This window comes from Salvia splendens, chromosome 7, assembly GCF_004379255.2.
Source record: "Salvia splendens isolate huo1 chromosome 7, SspV2, whole genome shotgun sequence".
NCBI lineage: Eukaryota > Viridiplantae > Streptophyta > Magnoliopsida > Lamiales > Lamiaceae > Salvia > Salvia splendens.
Genome location: NC_056038.1, coordinates 31,479,225 through 31,497,098, shown reverse-complemented (window position 1 = coordinate 31,497,098; position 17,874 = coordinate 31,479,225). Strand labels below are relative to the sequence as shown.

The following is a 17,874-nucleotide window of genomic DNA, read 5'->3' as shown; positions in this document are numbered from 1 at the left end:
TTCGGGAACATCCTTATCAAAGGGACAGTTAGCTGTTTAGGAAAGAAATCAATCTCCTTCCTTTTAACTTCGAAGGCTTTCTTCTATTTGAATGAAATAAATGAAGTTTATGCTAAGGATTAACTTTTGGATCAAGGCATGCATTTCATATATCCACTACTTTAATACGGAAAATGTCAATAGATCTTAGTATTTTACTTCTTTGATGGATGCGTATACCAACTAGTACATTAAAATCTTTTCTTTTTAATTATGTTTTTGGCAAAGTTACATTCAAGTTTCAAACTTTTTTTCTTTCTTTCTTTCTGTTTAGTTTCTAACTTATATGAAAACGACGTATGGATTATACTCTAATGAAATTAATTTTAAAAACTACTTTTTGCTTTAAAAACGTCAAGTTATATGAAAATAATTGGTTTTCAATTTGTTCCAATACTTAGGAATATGCCTTATATTCAGCTTCCATGGGTTAATTATATTACAACTTAGGAATACGCCTTATATTCACTTATTTGATCATATGCATGTGTCCACAATAACTGATGTAATACTTTGTGATTATATTACTCTGAATTTCGATCTTTAAGAAGCACTCACGTACATTTATTCGAAATTAAAAATACTTAAAAAAGTATATTTTGAGAATGTTCATGTAGATATTATGCAGATTAAGTAAGTCAATGATATATTCGACTGACTAACAATTGTGTTCTTTGTAAAATGAGATTTGTTAAATTTATTAAGAAGAAATAGATTGATTTTTGATACTACGATAAAAATGATATATATATTTAATACGGAGTATAATTATTTTGGTTTGACCCGTGATTAGATCGATCGAACTAGTTAAACCGTGAAATCATAGTTCTGTTAGTTCGTTTGTTGATTCAATTTTTAAAATATTAAATTACACAAACATAGTCAAAACTAGAAGCTGTCCAGCCAGCTGATTCAATTATAATTAATAATTGAAAATTAAGATTTCGTCCCTTCTATAAAGTATATTTTGTGTGATCAATATCTATCCAATCCATAATTATTGTATAATTAAATAATCAATGTAACACATGTCAGGAATTTAATACAAAAAAGAACATATATTAAAGGTTAGATATATTACTGACTGACCAATCGAAAAAATAATTTGTTTCTTTTCCTAATCTTTTATTCTCTTTTTTAATTAATAGCACACATTATACTATACATAAAGGTGGCGTTCGGTTTCCAAGATAAAATTATACCAAGGTACAATATAGGATTGAGTTATGAGATTATTTTAGTCATACGAGATTAGGTATGACTAATTATCCCATGATTATCCATCTAGGATTGAGTTGTGGGGATGAATCTCATGAACCAAACACACTACAAATTTAATCTCGAATACAATCTTGCCCCTCCCATTAAAAGAATCTATCGACCATGGAGCAATGTAACCGTAATTTCATTGGAAGTGTTAGGCATTTTCCCAGTGGAGGAGGAGTCAGTGTCGATCATTGTTCGTTGGGTGTAGAAACCTGGTTGTTTAGGTTGATCTAATATTGGATACTCACCGTCCAACATTACAACAACGTTTGACATTGTAGGTCTGTCTTCAGGCCTTTGTTGCGCGCATAGTAATCCAACTTGGATGCATCTTACCACTGCCAAAGATTCTCTATTTAGAATGGATGCATCCACAAAATCCTTAGGATTTCCTTCTGTCCATAATTTCCATGCCTGAATGATATAATATAGAAAAGAAAAATGAATATTTTGATAAGGCCAAATATAATATGAATAAGTTTGATAAGCCCAAATGGAATATGAATAGGTAAGTTTTGCAACTAACATGTCCTAAGAGATTGAGGTCGTGATCAGGGTGATAGAATCCTCTGTTTTTCTTGCCACTTATTATCTCTAACACCAACACTCCAAAGCTGAAGACGTCCGACTTCACTGAGAAGAAGCCGTCTACTGCATATTCTGGGGCCATGTAGCCACTACATTTTGAAACAATATTGTGATTATTGTCACCATTATTGATATTATTATTATTATTAGCTAGCCATCCCAACTGAAAAGTGTGGAACAAAAGATGCTTACTATGTACCCATGACTCTCTTTGTTTTTTCTTGATATTGATCGGCCCCTAACATTCTTGCCAGCCCAAAGTCTGAGATTTTGGGATTCATTTCATTGTCAAGGAGAATATTGCTAGCTTTTAGATCCCTATGAATTATTCGCAATCTTGAATCGCGATGGAGATACACAAGTCCGCGGGCAATGCCTACTATTATATCATAACGCGTTCGCCACTCTAAAGATGTATCTTTTGTTTGATCTAGAAAGATTAAGAAAGAAGTGTTAGGATTCATGAGTTGAAATGAAAGGAGACACACATGGTGTAAAGAGACAAACCAAATATGAAGAAGTCCAAACTCTTGTTGGGCATATACTCGTAAACCAACATTCTCTCATTTTGATGAATGCAACATCCCAAAAGCCTAACCAGGTTCCTGTGTTGCAATTTAGCAATTAAGATCACCTCGTTCTTGAATTCATGGAGGCCTTGTCCAGAATCTTGAGAGAGTCTTTTAACTGCTATCTCTTTGCCATTTGATAGGACGCCCTTTGTAAGATGATCATGAATAGAATTCTATTATTTTATAGGAAAAATGATAAATGTTCTAGTTGAATATAACAAATTAGGATCTATTATACCTTGTAAACAGGGCCAAAACCACCTTCGCCAATCTTACTTGAAAAGGAGAACTCATTTGTGGCCGTTGATATGGTAAGAAAGTCAATCATTGGTAAAGCAACATCTTCATCACTTATGCATGCATTCTCACTTTGGATTGGAAAATCATGTTGTTGCTGTGCTAAATGTGGAACCATTCAAGTTAGTTCCGTGCCAAAAATAAAACAAACTAATTAAGTAGTCAACATTGATAAAGTCGTTATGGTTGACTTTTACGAAGAGACTTCAAATTATGATCGTGAAGCATGACCTACTCACAAGAGAAAAATTGCGAAATGCATGCTAAGTTGCTAACCTGCTTTCTTCTTGGCGACCCGCTTACGGATAACCAACCAAATGACGAGGGTCAACACCACTACGAATGCAGCCGCCATTACCGATACAATCACAGCTATTCTCTTCGATTTTCTCGAGCCTTTTAATCGCATGACAACAGCAATTAAGAATGTAAGTATCATACTGCAAATCTAATGTACAAATAAGCAAAGTTTGTAGTAATAAAAAGTGACCTAGTTCAGAAAGAGGCATCTTGACAAAGAGTTCTTGCCCAACATCTTCATACACTCTGATATCCAACAACTCCCCCGACCATACAACGCACCCGGTGGCCTCCGTCCGAGCATACGCCACACACGAACAGTCCCTCAAACACGCCGCCTCGCACTCCTTCTCATTCCTCGCATTCGCATCCACAAAGCTAGCTGACGTGTCCGGCACTTTCACCCTCGAAAACCTCCTGAACCCTGCGGCCGTGCTACAGTTCAGCGGGGCTCTCCTGCTGCACCCGCCCGCCCAATCAAACCGCGCCCACTCCTCCCCAACCCGAGGCACGAACCCCGCCAAGCAGTCGCATAACGGCGCTCTGCCAAATTCGCAGACGCCGAAGCTGCCGCACTTGTCGTATTCATCGCAGAGGTCGCCTATCAACGGGGCGATGCTGATCCAATCATTGCTTGCCTCGCTCCACCGGAAGTGCGCCAGAGCGCCTGATTCGCTCACCACAAGCCTCGAAATGACGGAGTCGTCCGTGTTTTCGAATTCGTAATAAACGTAGGTAGAGTTGAATACGAAAATTGGGGTGAAAACCGAGTTCCCGTGGAGAGCAGGGCTGCCGCCGAAGCGAACCCCGTCCCAAGGGCCGCTTCTGAATACGATGGTCGATCCTCGCCGTAGGATTATCGAAGGCAAGCCCTTGGGATTCATCCTGTACGTGTATTCGCCTGGAGAAGGATTATCCATGCTTTTCCGCGACGTTAGATACAGTTCTTGATTTCTTCTCAGGTCCCACCCGAGTCTCATGCCGGGAATCAGAGTGTCACACGGATAGTCGAAACTCTGCCACAAATAACTGCCGCTGCTTCCTTCGTGATCGAGTACGAGGTTTCCGTTGTCTAAAAGTCTCAAAACAGGGTTGCTGGAAGTGGAGTTTGCGGACCAAATTATAGATGACTGGTTGCTGGTGATGACGATGTTTCCGGCCGGCGTGACGGAGAGTGCGCCTGATGAGTCTGAAATCGGGCGGTTCTTGTTGGCGACCCAGACTACGGTTTGAATGGAGACTTTGTTGAACCAGATTCCGATGTATCGGTTGGTGGAATTCTGGGGGCTGAAGAATCCAAGCACGAAGTTTCCGTTGGGAGAAACAAGACTTGTGTTGTTGTTGTTGTTATCAAGGAGGGTCTGATTCGGAGCTATGGAGTCGATGGCGATGGAGGATTTGAAGAGGAGAACGAGGAAGGAGACTGTATGAAACAGAGTAGTAGTATCAAGTTTCATCCTCTCGGCTTTACAATTGGCGGGAAAATGCCGTCGCCGTCGCCTGCCGCGGTGAGTCGATGTGAAAGGGAACTTTTCAACTTTGAAATTGTATATTATATCGTCGAAAGAATGAATAAATATCACAAGACAAGTATTAAGCAGAAATGTTGTTAAGTGCTGAGCCACACGAACTGCCGACTATGGAGACTTTGTCAATTTCAAACTAAATTAGCTGTCTAGTTAATAAATTTTTGTTTGGACTTTCTTAGGGAATTCTGAGATATTTAATGTACAAGTTACATTGGTCAATCCTTAATCTTCCATGATGTAAGAAGTACTTTCATCTTATTTATGCATAGAAACTATATCATTGATTTACATCTTACTGATCAAAAGGGACAAACAGAGAAAAAAGCGTTGCAAATCTAACGTATTGTTTTCCCAAAATGATGATTCTTTTTGAATGATGGCCTAAAACTAGAAAACAAAAAAATTAGTAGATTTGAGAACGATTTACAGTAAAATGAGAAATATTGGTAAAATTAATCCTACCTAAGTTATGGATGTTGAAGAGAGACATGTAGCTGTAGGTTCAAATGAGGAGGAGCAGTTAGTGAATGACTATCGACCATCAAGCATGGTAACAGTAACTTGGTTGACGGTGCATGATTCGTCGTCCATTCTCAGTAAAGATGGATCAGTTTCAGTAGGGCGCCTTCCCAAGCAGTATCCTGGATGCTTAGGCTGTTGCATCGACACGAAATCGCTGCTTAACATGAGCACCACGTTCGACATGTTGGGCCTGTCTTCGGCCTGCTCCTGCACGCACAATAGCCCCACTTGTATGCATCTCAGTACTTCACCTGCCACATATTCTTCGCCTGCCGCTGAGTCCACCAGCTCCAGCGCCCTCCCTTCCCTGTATAATTTCCACGCCTGTACAATTCCATATACGCATATCATTATATCATAACTATCTATTGCTACACTACTAGATGAATTATCTTCCTTCTACTTACATAGGCAAGAAGATTGAGATGGTTATTTGTTTGATAGAATCCTCTGTTCTTCATCCCGCTCACTATCTCCAGAACCAGAACTCCGAAGCTGAAAACATCGGATTTTATGGAGAAGAGGCCGTCCATTGCATATTCGGGTGACATGTAGCCACTGCAAACATGCATGGTGGTTTATTAACTTAAACTCTGAGATGAAAAACTCGATCTATATAGTGTTGGTGAGAGAATCTTACTATGTTCCAACAACTTTCTTTGTGTTGGCTTCAGTTTGATCTCCTCCAAAGATTCTTGCCATGCCAAAATCCGATATCTTAGGCTCCATGTCTTTATCAAGGAGAATGTTGCTGGCCTTGAGATCCCTGTGGATGATTCTGAATCTTGAATCTTGGTGTAGATAGAGGAGGCCTCGTGCGATCCCACTTATGATCTTGAAACGCGTTTGCCAGTCAAGCATAGAGCTTTTGTTTTTCTCTGCCAGAAACAAACCTAATCAGTAAGTACCAAAATGCATCATCCATTTAGGTAGGAGAAGAGGAGTTACTGAAGAGAATTGAATCGAGGCTCTTATTTTCCATGTACTCATATACCAGCATCTTCTCCTCCATCTCAACACAGCATCCGAGTAGACGAACAAGATTTCTATGCTGAAGTCTAGCTATCAGCTTCATCTCATTCTTGAACTCATCTACTCCCTGAACAGAAGTCTTGGACAGCCGCTTCACAGCTATTTCCTGACCTTCTGCTAGCACACCCTGATCATGCACAAGTTCAATATTCACCTCTAGTTTGGATATCATCTTGTGGAGTTATTTATTACTACTTCACCTTGTAAACAATGCCGAAACCACCTTGGCCTAGCTTCTTCTCATCAGAGAACTTGTTGGTGGCAATGGATAATGTAGTGATGTCGAACAGAGGCAGCTCTATATCGTCTACTGCTGTTTCGCCCGACTGGTCTCGTTTGCTTGGAATTGTTGGTGCATTCAAGAGATAGTCTTGGCTTCTTTCCCTTGAACCTGTTTTGGATAAGGAAAAGATAGGCAGCATCAAGTTTACTACATATGCAACATGTCCCTGCAACATCAGACACAAACATTTCTTTACTAGTACCTCTACGCTCTACTATATTTACAGTCTCTGATTTCCGTTTCTTCGATGCAAGGAAAATAGCGAGCCCAAGGAGCATTGCGGCGCTTCCAATAACAATCCCAGCAATCATGATGGTTTGTCTAGTCTTGTTAGAGTCATCTCCAGCTCCTGAAGCTGCTGGTGCTAACAAATTAACATCTCAGCTAATCACAGCACTTAATTAGGTCGGGTAGATAACTTATCTTGGGATGAAATTGTTCATTACTAGATGAGTTATCTACCCTACCAAACATGCTTTTAGTATCATCACACCATGATTGACACAACGTCTAGAATCTTCATTTAAACAACCAATTGCATTTTGTTTGGCATGATCTACTAAAAACTCGAAAGTCCACTGGTCATATGTGATATGTTCTCCTTCTGAGTAAAAACAAGAGCTGGGAAAAAGATTCAAGTAATCTCCAGCTAATGAAAGTAAACAAAATAAATGCTTAGCAGTTCAGAAAGTGAGGTTTTAATTCTCCCCAAAAGTTGATTATGTATAGTTTCCCAACAAAATGAAAAAAACAAAAATTCCCAGCCTTCCATCAGCAATCAAACATGCTCAGTTGACTTTGTATCCTATCACTGTTTGTGTGGAAACAGATGAATCATTTCTAATTTTTAAACACTAATATAAGTACTTGGCCACCAAACACTAACCTGCTAGGTCTATCGATTACGACGTGCAATAAAGTCTTTGCGGTAATACTTCAAATAATTACCGCCAACAATTAATAGCCTACTTTTCTTTAAAACTACATAAACTCTACACAAGCAGTTAATATTTTTTCAGAAAAAAAAGGTAAATAAATGATCGAAGATGAAAATACCTAATTCCGCCGCCGGCACCCGGTAATAGAAATCCTGCCCTCCGCCTTCCGACGCCGCGTACTGCCTCATATCATATAGATCCTCCGCCCAAACAACGCATCCGCTTCCGTCGCTGATATTCGCGCTCGAATAACCCCGGCACGAACAGTTCCTCCGGCACATATCCCGGCACTGATCCAAGCTCATCTCCGCATACACATACGCCGCCCCGCTCTCCGGCAGCTTCACGCTGCTCATCGCTAAGAAGCCGTCTGTTCCGCAGTCCAATTCAACGACCCGCACGCAACCATCCGATCCATCCCGGAGACTCCACGCCTGCGGATCCTTGGGCTCGAACGCCTTCATACACTTGCAAACCGGCGAAGCATTCGCGTCGCAGATTCCATAAACCCCACATTCTCTGTAGACGTCGCACTGGTCTTTCGGAGCGTACCAGAACGGATTCCAGATTCTGCTCGACGGAATCCAGATGAGTCGCTGCAGTGCGCCGGAGTGCTTCACCACCAATCTCGAATACATTGATTCGTTAAGCAGATTGAAAGAATATGAAACTTGATGTGAATTCCTAACGAAAACAAAGGACAGAAGCTGGCTGGTCGGTTTCATTTCCGGGACGCCGCTAAATCTGAGGCCGTTCCACGGTCCGCTCCTGTAATAAATCTTCTCCTTGTTCGCCAAATGTATTTCCGGATAACCGTAGATGTCCAGCTTGAAACTGTAGTCTCCCGTGGACGGATCGTCGGCGGATTTCCACGACGTTATGAATCGATTGAGCCCTGTTTTTGAGTCCCACCCAAGCTTCATCCCCGGCAGTAACGTGTCTGTCGGATAGTCGAAGCTCTGCCATAAATAATTATCCGGGTCGTCGTCATCTTCTTCGCGGAGGACGAAGTTGCCGTTGTCCAGCAGCTCCGCCACTCGGCTACCGCCGGTAGCAGAGTGGTTGGGCGACGACCACAGGGATGTTCCGGAATGGTCTTGTAAAGTGAGACGGGCGTCGAGGGGGCTGATTTTGAGGATTCCGGAGGAGTTTGTGAGAGTGGAGTCTCGGTTGGCGACCCAGACGACGACTCTTTCTGGGATGTTTTTGTACCAGATTCCGACGTACCAGGTGTTTGGTGTGCCGGGGAAGAAGCCCAGCTCGAATTCTGCGGCGGCGGAGACTAGGGTGTTATTTTGAGCCAAAGGTTTTGTGGGGGTGATGAGATCGATTGAGGCGGTGAGCAGAGGGAACAAAGTGAATGTGACGAGGAAACACCAAAGGTGATGGTGGCGCTCCGCCGCGTTTCTCATATTTCAGACTGCTCGAGCATTTTCCATATGCGGCTGAATTTCGTGAACAGGTGGAAATTTTCTTCTCTTATATACAGAACAAAGTTTTTCGGCCGTCTATTTTAACACCTCATGTCCTTGAATTTTACTTTATATGCTTCTCTCAATTTAATCAGCACCAGTTTCATTTTTCATCTTGTTAAATAAAGAAGATGACAACGTAAGAAGATTATGTAGAATATTTTATCTTGTAGATTGGGTGATACTTTGAAAGTATCATTGTTTCCATTGTAAACATATTTATTTCCTATATTATGATGTATAAAAATTATAATACCGTGTATTATTCATCCAAAAATAAATAAAATACAAATTCAACTTCCAATGCTAAAATAATACTACTACGTTCATTTTCAAATAATTGACACTCTTATTTTTCTTTTACTATTTTTTATAATAAACTCAACATTCTCTTAACACATAAATACATTTTATTAATAATTATTCAAAAATATAATTTGTGTTTCACTAACTCTTCCCACTCACTTTTCATTACAATTTTTTAAACTTGAGTCAAGTCAAATAATATCAATTAATTAAGGTATTATTATATACTACTACTTCCGTATTCAAAAAATAAAAATATTTGAAACGACATGGGTTTTAATGCACAATTGGTAAAGTAAGTTAGAAGAATTGGTAAAGTAAGAGAGATGAAAAGAAAAATGAGTAAAGTAAGAGAAATTGAAGAGAAAAAATAGTGAAAGTAGAGTTAGTGCATTGTGGGGTCCATGTCCTAAAATAGAAAAAATTTAAAGTTTCTATTTCTAAGAAACGACTCAAAATAGAAATAGTTGCTATTTTTATAAAACGGAGGCGGTAATAATATGACCAATATCAGTGGAGAACCGAAAAGGACACCAATAATAAATAATGACTAATGAAGGGAATAGTATTTTAATCTATTTATTTCTATTATATCAAAAAAAAATTATTAAAACCTACAATATTCACTATCAAGACTATTAGAAATATTAGAAGTAGTAGGTTGTGAATTGAAATAGTTAATCAAATATGGAGGTTAGTAACAATAGAAAGGTATAAATGTAACATTATTTTTGAATATTAGAGCATCCGGCTGAAAGCACCACGGTTTGAGTTCCCTAATGATGAGATTGTAGAGCATACGTAAGTTGTTAAATTAATGATAGACAATTTCCCTAGTTGAAGTTCTAGGAGTTTGAGTAGCGAGGTTTTGAGAAGAAAGAATAGTTCTTTATTTCTCAATGACTTTTTACGACCTCTAATGATCCGTTTATATAGGATCGGACCTTGCTTGATTCTACTTTATTTGACTCGGGAAAGAATCAAGAAGAAAACTCAAGCATTAAAATGAAATACTAATCCTACAGCAAAAAGGAATTAAAAAATGTGTTCAAGAAGAAATAACCAAAAACAACACAACTAAGCCCGTAACATAGTCATTGTACTTGCCGGGCTTTTGCGAATTGCGTTTTGGACGTTCCGAGCCTTGTGGCTTGTTAGCTTTTGTCTCTTAGCTCTGCCCTCTAGCCTTGCTTTAGGCCCTTCTTCCTTCGAGCTTCCTCTGCTGCGCTCTGCTCCCGATATTGCTGTTTGTCTCCCACGGCGTCGGTCGGCTGCTCGGGGTTGCCTGATAGAGACGAGCGTGGGGCGGAGTCCCTATCAACTAGCGGGAGCTCTTGGCGAAGAGCTCATCCATCCGACGGCACGAGCGCAGTGGCGAGCACTTCGCCAACAGCTTCATCCTTGGTAGCGGATGGGGTGCGTGCCATTTTGCTGGGCGTCATTTTATACCGTTAAATTTATAAGTTTTTAAAATATCAGAAATAAAAAAAATCAGATTCCCTAAAATATAGCCATTTTTTGGTCCATTTTTTTAAAAAAATGATTTTTTTAAAAAAATTTATCCCCAAATCATCTATAAATACCAACATTCATTATTCATTTTTTACATCAAATTATCTCTAACTCATACTTCTCTCATTTTTTTTCATATAACCCACTTTCATCTTCCTCTCTCACTCAAACACACTCTCTAAATTCAAAAATTGATCTGTTACGATATGGACCGGACCATTGCGGAATATAATTTAGGAACTTAATTATTCAATTTTTAATTTTTAGAATTTTATTTTAGTAATTTGTAATACTCCCTCCGTCCCATAGTAGATGACACACTTGGAAAATGACACGAGATTTTATGAGACGTTGTTTTGTATGTTAGGTGGAGAGAGAAAATAGTATATTTATATTAATGTGAGAGGGAGTTTTTTTCAAAAAAAGAAATGTAACTTCTTTTGTGGGACAAACTAAAAAAGAAAGTGTGACATCTATTATGGGACAGATGGAGTAGTATTTTGGGTATTTTTAATGCATTTTAATATTGTGAGTAATTGAATTATTTAAATTGAATAACAGAATAGTGAGACCCATAAATAGTGTAAGAACATGCCTTGCTGAAGAACACAGATTTGAGTGTTGTGCTTTTGCGGAAGAACAGAAAATTAAAAATGAATAAAAGTGGTCCGTGCCCATGTGAGAGCATCCACATCTGTATTCTTCTCCAAGAGCACGAATATGGGTCCGAACCCACTTTTGTTCATTTTTAATTCACTGTTCTTCCACAAGCTAGCATGGACTTCACTATTATACTATTCAATTTAAATACTTCAATTACTAAAACATTTTCATAATATTAAAATGCATTAATAAAACCATAAATATTATTACAAATTCCTAAAAATAAAAAAGTATATAATTAAAATCCTAAAAATTAAAAATTACTTCCGTGGAAATTTAAATTGCGTAATTTAAATTCAAAAAATTAAAAAATACACATTTTTTAGATAAAAATGTGAATTTTTGGATAAAAATAATGAAAAAATAAACTAATAGTGGGGAATAAACGAATATATCTTCTTGGGAAGTGGAAAAATATTTTTTTATTTAAATTTGAATTTTTAGATTTATCGAATTTAAAAAAAATAAAAAGAAAATTCCAATGCCGCAGCCAAAAAGAAGTCGCCACCTCTCCGTCCGCTGCCAAGGATGGAGCTCTTGGCAATGAGCTCGTCCGTGCCGACGACACGAGCGCAACAGGGAGCACGTCGTTTGCCGTGTGGACGGCACGACCTCCGCCGTCCAAGCGAGAACTACTGCGAATGGTTTGAGTGTCCTTGGAGAAGAGCATGGACGTGGATACTCTTAGTGTTAACAAAATAAGATATTCTATGAGACACGGAGCAAGCATTTGGAAACAGATTTTAAAGCTAATGCATCAAAACATGATTTTTAACTTGTGGTCTAGCTACTACCTCCCGAAACGTGATTTTTAGAGCTAATGTATACTAGTTATTAAGTATTCTTTGTGGTACCTACTGAAAATGTGCAATGAAATTCATGAAGAAGAAAGTATGCTACAGTTTTGTGAACAAAGTATTCATGTGGAATCTACTATTTCATTTCTTGAATGTAGAGCTCGATGAGCTGATACATATATGATTCCATTCGAACAATCTAGATCCCGACTCTAATAAAACACCGTACAAGCTAAAGCAAGATCACAGAGCTTAATCATAACAAACTAAGCTTAATCATAACAAACTATGGTAAAGTACTTTCTTCTTTAACCCTTTGATCAACACGTCTCTCCAAGTGGTACACAAGTGGTCCACGGCCTTAGCTGTGTCTTCTGGTACAACCACGAGCTTGGCAAGTGTGAGATTGATGACTTGTTTATCACGTGCATCTTGCTTTGTTGCCAATGCCATACACTGATCACCATGGTTAGCAATCTCAGCATTGCATGCAACAACTAGATGAACTTGGCATGCGACGGCTTGATCAACTTGGCATGCGGCGGCTTGATCAACTTTGTTATCACTTCCAACACACCCCTCAAACCGAGTGAGGCTAGGGATATTATTCCTAACCTTTCTCTCAGCTTCACGAAGGGTTGATGACTCAGAGGTTTGGTGAAGATCCCAGCTATTTGATCAGTTGTGGGCACATGTCTTAATTCCAGCTCATTGCTCAAAACTTTATCACGAACAAAGTGCATATCCAACTCGATGTGTTTGGTTCTTGCATGTAGTACCGGATTAGACACCAGAGCTATTTCACTCATATTATCAACACAAATCACTGGAGCTTGCTTTCTCTTAATCTTCAATTCACCAAGTAATAAACTAGCCATGTCACTTCTGATGCAGCTTGAGCAAGACTCCTATACTCTGCTTCAGTACTTGATCTTGCAACCACGGTTTGCTTTTTGACACACCAAGATATCAAGTTCGTTCCATGATAGGTGCACACACCAGTGGTTGATCTTCTGCCATCCAAGTCAACAGCCCAATCTGAGTCAGAGAAAACTGATATATCACCATTTGATTTCAGGATTTGAATACCATAATCCAATGTCCCTGATAAGTATCTCAAGATTCTTTTAACTGCTCTCCAATGTGTATCCAATGGAGCCGCCATGTATTGGCTCACTTTGTTTACTGCAAAGTTAATATCAAGTCTAGTAATGGCTGCATATTGCAGTGCTCCCACTATGCTACTATAGAGTTTGGGATCTGATATAGGTTCACCTGCACTTTTTCTCAATTCACTGTTAGAAACCATAGGGGTTGGACACCCCTTTGCTCATGTCATATTGGCTCTCTTTAAAAGGTCTTTGATGTATTTGGACTGACATAGGTGAAGTCCATTGTCTTGAGTTTTAACCACTTCAACACCTAAGAAAAAGCTCACCTCCCAAAAATCTTTTAAAGAGAAAGAAGAGTTAAGCTGAGAAATGACCAATTGAATGGAGGCTGGAGCATTTCCAGTTATCAACATATCATCAACATAGATTAGAAGATATATAACTTCATTTCCCTGCTATCTGAAGAACATTGATGCATCTGCCTTAGATTGAGAGAAGCCTAGAGCAAGTAATGCAGAGTGCACAGTAAAGAACCAAGCTCTAAAAGCTTGCTTTAAGCCATAGATTGCTTTATTGAGTTTATAGACAAGATGGGGTCCCCCTGCTCAAAACCCAAAGGCTGCTTCATATAGATATCTTCTTTAAGCTCACCATTCAAGAAGGCATTATTTACATCAAGATGAGTTATCTGCCAGCCAAGTGAGACTGCCAAACTGAGGACAATTATGATCGTAGTAGGTTTCCCAATAGGACTACATGTCTCATTGAAATCAAATCCAGGCTGTTGAGCAAAGCCTTGAGCAACCAACCTGGCTTTGTGTCTAGCAATGGCACCAGATAAGTGTAGTTTGATCTTAAATACCTAGGTGCAGCCTATAAGGTTCTTGCCTGGAGAGAGAGATGTTAAAATCCATGTTTTGTTTTTAAGAAGAACATTAAATTCATTCAGCATAGCAGATCTCCAAACTGGAATAAGCAAGGCATCAATGACAGACTTAGGCAGAGAAGAAGAAGAAGTGGTGATGTTGAAAATGCCAGACTTAGATCTAGTGGTCATGGAATGAACAGGCTGAGCAGGAGGATCAGGGGATGATGAATGCTCCTCAATATAAGATTGGGAGAGTGGAGAGGCCTGGCTATGTTCATCAGAGTGAGGCTGGGACAATTCAGGGTCTGGTTCTGAGTTATGCTGAGAGGATGGTGAAGAAAAAAGAACAGAATGAGATGGCTGGGTAGTGATGGGAATAGAGTGGATAGAAAAAGATGGTATGGGAGAACTAGACTCAACTGGACTAGATATTGCAGGAGGGGAAATCTGGAAAGGAAACACTGTTTCATCAAAGATTATGTTTCTAGTGGCAATTAGTCTCTCATCTGGGAGGAGGGCTTTATACCCCTTATGTGATGAACTATACCCCATAAAAATCCCTTTCACAGACCTGAATTGCAACTTATGTTTGTTATAGGGTCTAATAAAGGGATAGCATAGACAGCCAAAGACTCTTAAGGATGAATAATCTGGCCTTTTGAGAAAGAGTTTTTCATATAGAGAGGAGTTTTTGATGACCTTTGATGGCATAATATTGATCAAGTAAACTGCAGTAATGAATGCATCATCCCAAAAACGTTGAGGCAAAGAAGATTGAGCAAGAAGAGTTAAACCAGTCTCAACTATGTGTCTGTGTTTTCTCTCAGCTAGACCATTTTGTTGAGGTGTGTGTGGATAGGAGACTCTATGAACAATCCCACACTCCTTAAGGACAAGAACTAAACCCTGAAACTCACCTCCCCAATCAGATTGAAGAATTTTTATTTTCAAGCTTAAAAGAGTTTGTACCATGACCTTGAACTGTTTGAAGACAACAGTAACATCACTCTTGTTTTAAAGTAGAAAAATCCAAGTGAACCTGGAGTAATGATCAATAAAGGACACATAGTATGAAAAACCATTCCTAGATTTGACAGGAGATGGTCCCCAAAGATCACTATAAACAAGGTGAAGAGGGGAATCATATTCTGAAAGAGAATTAGAGTATGGCAATCTGTGGGACTTTGAGACAGAACAAGGAAAACAAAGAGTAGGATTTTTCATTTCATTGTAGGAGATATTACAACTATTTAAAGCAAGCTTGACTACATCAAGAGTAGGATGTCCTAGTCTATTATGCCATAAGGCCAAATTTTGACTAGAAACATGAGAAGAGCTACTGCTGTTGGAATTGAAGTTAGCCAAACTTAGGGAATGAACTGCTTGAAAATCTTGACTGGAAGGTGATTTGGAGCTAGTGATGCACTTGATTGGGGAATGATCTACTAGAAAATGATAGAGGCCTCTCTCAAGGGTTCCTTTGAGCACAACTGCCTTGGTGCTCAGATCTTTAACAAGACAAAAGTTTAGGTGAAATTCAAAAAAGACAGAGTTGTCTTGTGCAAACTTAGACACACTAAGCAAGTTTTTAGTTATATTAGGAACATGCAAGAGATTTTTAAGATGGAGTTGTCTGGAGAAACCAGCTGAATGAGATTTAAAAGTAGATTCTCCAACATTATCAATTTTAACACCATCTCCATTACCAAGCAAGAGACTCTTACCTCCTGTGTACTCTGAGCTGATGTTGAGATTGTTGAGATCATTTGAAACGTGATGAGTGGCCCCTGAATCTGGATACCAGCTTGATGATGAGCCAACACCATAGTTAAACTCAGATGGAGCAGCAACAGATAAAGAGTCTGATGGAGATCTTGGAACAGACTGGACAATATGAGCAGAGGGATTAAAATAGCCTTGTTGTTGTTGTGGTGCAGTTCCTTTGAAGTTGGCTTGAGGTGGAGTGTAGTTATGTTCAAACCTTTGACAGCATTTGGCTGCAGAGTGACCAGGTTTTTCACACAATTGGCACACAATTTTGTTGTTGTTTCTTCTTCCAAAACCTCTTCCACCTCTGCCTCCTTGCCCTCTTCCTCCAAAGCCTCTTCCATTTCCAGATTCAAATCTGTTGTTGTTGAAGGGCTGATCTCTTTTCTGGCTAGATTGTTGATGAACAAGGTTGAGGGCTGGTTGAGATCCTTCTGAGCTCACTGAGTGAGCTCTAGTTGTTTCCATTCTAGACTCAAAACTGAGTAGAAATGCACTAACATCTCCTATATTCCATGGATCTGTTCTTGAAGTAATAGCACACAAAGCAGGATCATATTCCTGGCTTAGACCTCCCAGAATGTGTAGAACCTGTTCCCCCTCAGAAATTCTACATCCAACAGATCCTAAAAGATCAAAGTAAGTTCTCATCTTACCCAGAAACTCAGTCATGGTGAGACCTTCTTTCTTCAAATTCTGCATTTGCTGCCTATATTGCATCACTTTGGCAGTTGAGCGGCTTGCAAAGTTTGTCTCAAGCGCCCTCCAAATGTCCCTTGCAGATCTGAGCCCCACCACTAAGGTTAAGACATTTTCAGACAGTAAGGATAGCAATCATCCAGCCACCCTTCTATCATGTCTCTGCCATGCTACAAAAGCAGGATTGATTACCATTGATTCACTCTCTTCATCAAGGATCTGTCTTTCTGGAGGATCTACTTCGCCTGTGAGAAAACCCTCAAGACCGTAGCCATAGACTGCTACATCTACTTGTTGCTTCCACATGAGAAAGTTTCCATCATTCAACTTGACAGAAATTGGAGGCAATTGAGAAAAGATAGGTGGCAGTGTTGCCAAGGGAATGGACTCATTGGCTTCGGCCATTTTGATTTGAGAGATAACAATGAAAAAGTTGAAGAAGTAGGAGAGACAGGATCAAAAGAATCCTGCTCTGATACCATGAAAATGTGCAATGAAATTCATGAAGAAGAAAGTATACTACAATTTTGTGAACAAAGTATTCATGTGGAATCTACTATTTCATTTCTTGAATGTAGAGCTCGATGAGCTGATACATATATGATTCCATTCGAACAATCTAGATCCCAACTCTAATAAAATATCGTACAAGCTAAAACAAGATCACAAAGCTTAATCATAACAAACTAAGCTTAATCATAACAAACTACGGTAAAGTACTTTCTTCTTTAACCCTTTGATCAACACGTCTCTCCAAGTGGTACACAAGTGGTCCACGGCCTTAGCTGTGTCTTCTGGTACAACCACGAGCTTGGCACGTGTGAGATTGATGACTTGTTTATCACGTGCATCTTGCTTTGTTGCCATACACTGATCACCATGGTTAGCAATCTCAGCATTGCATGCAACAACATGATCAACTCGGCATGCAGCTGCTTGATCAACTTTGTTAGCAGCAACTTGATCAACTTGGCATGCGGCGGCTTGATCAACTTTGTTAGCAGCAGTTTGATCAACTTGGCATGCGACGGGTTGATCAACTTTGTTATGACCATATACTAATGCACGATTATTAATTTATTGCAGTTATGTAAAAATTTAGAACGATTATTAAATTATTGCAGTAATGTAAAAATATACACTTGCAGATCAAATGAAGAAATGGGGTCGGTTTGTCAAAGTAGAAAAGCCAAAAGAAAAAGCACCGATTTTATGTTTGCGACCTATCTTCTGAAAACAATTATGTACGTTCATATCTTCTACCATGATTTATCTTCTGAAAACAACTATCACAATTTCTAATTATTGAATA

General features: G+C 39.2%; 1 protein-coding gene across 1 annotated transcript; it reads right to left on the bottom strand.

The window, feature by feature from the left end:
• Positions 1-1,175: 1,175 nt before the first annotated feature.
• Positions 1,176-9,092, bottom strand: LOC121810736. Its single transcript, XM_042211482.1, has 15 exons — positions 7,485-9,092; positions 6,631-6,792; positions 6,346-6,536; positions 6,062-6,272; positions 5,754-5,991; positions 5,521-5,671; positions 5,124-5,437; positions 4,932-4,978; positions 3,253-4,692; positions 3,039-3,158; positions 2,704-2,864; positions 2,401-2,611; positions 2,086-2,323; positions 1,832-1,982; positions 1,176-1,719 (listed from the first exon to the last, which is right to left on the bottom strand). Exons 1-15 carry the CDS (start codon positions 8,776-8,778, stop codon positions 1,414-1,416), a joined length of 5,235 nt encoding a protein of 1,744 aa, XP_042067416.1. The 5' UTR covers positions 8,779-9,092; the 3' UTR covers positions 1,176-1,413.
• Between the last annotated feature and the right edge of the window lie 8,782 nt (positions 9,093-17,874).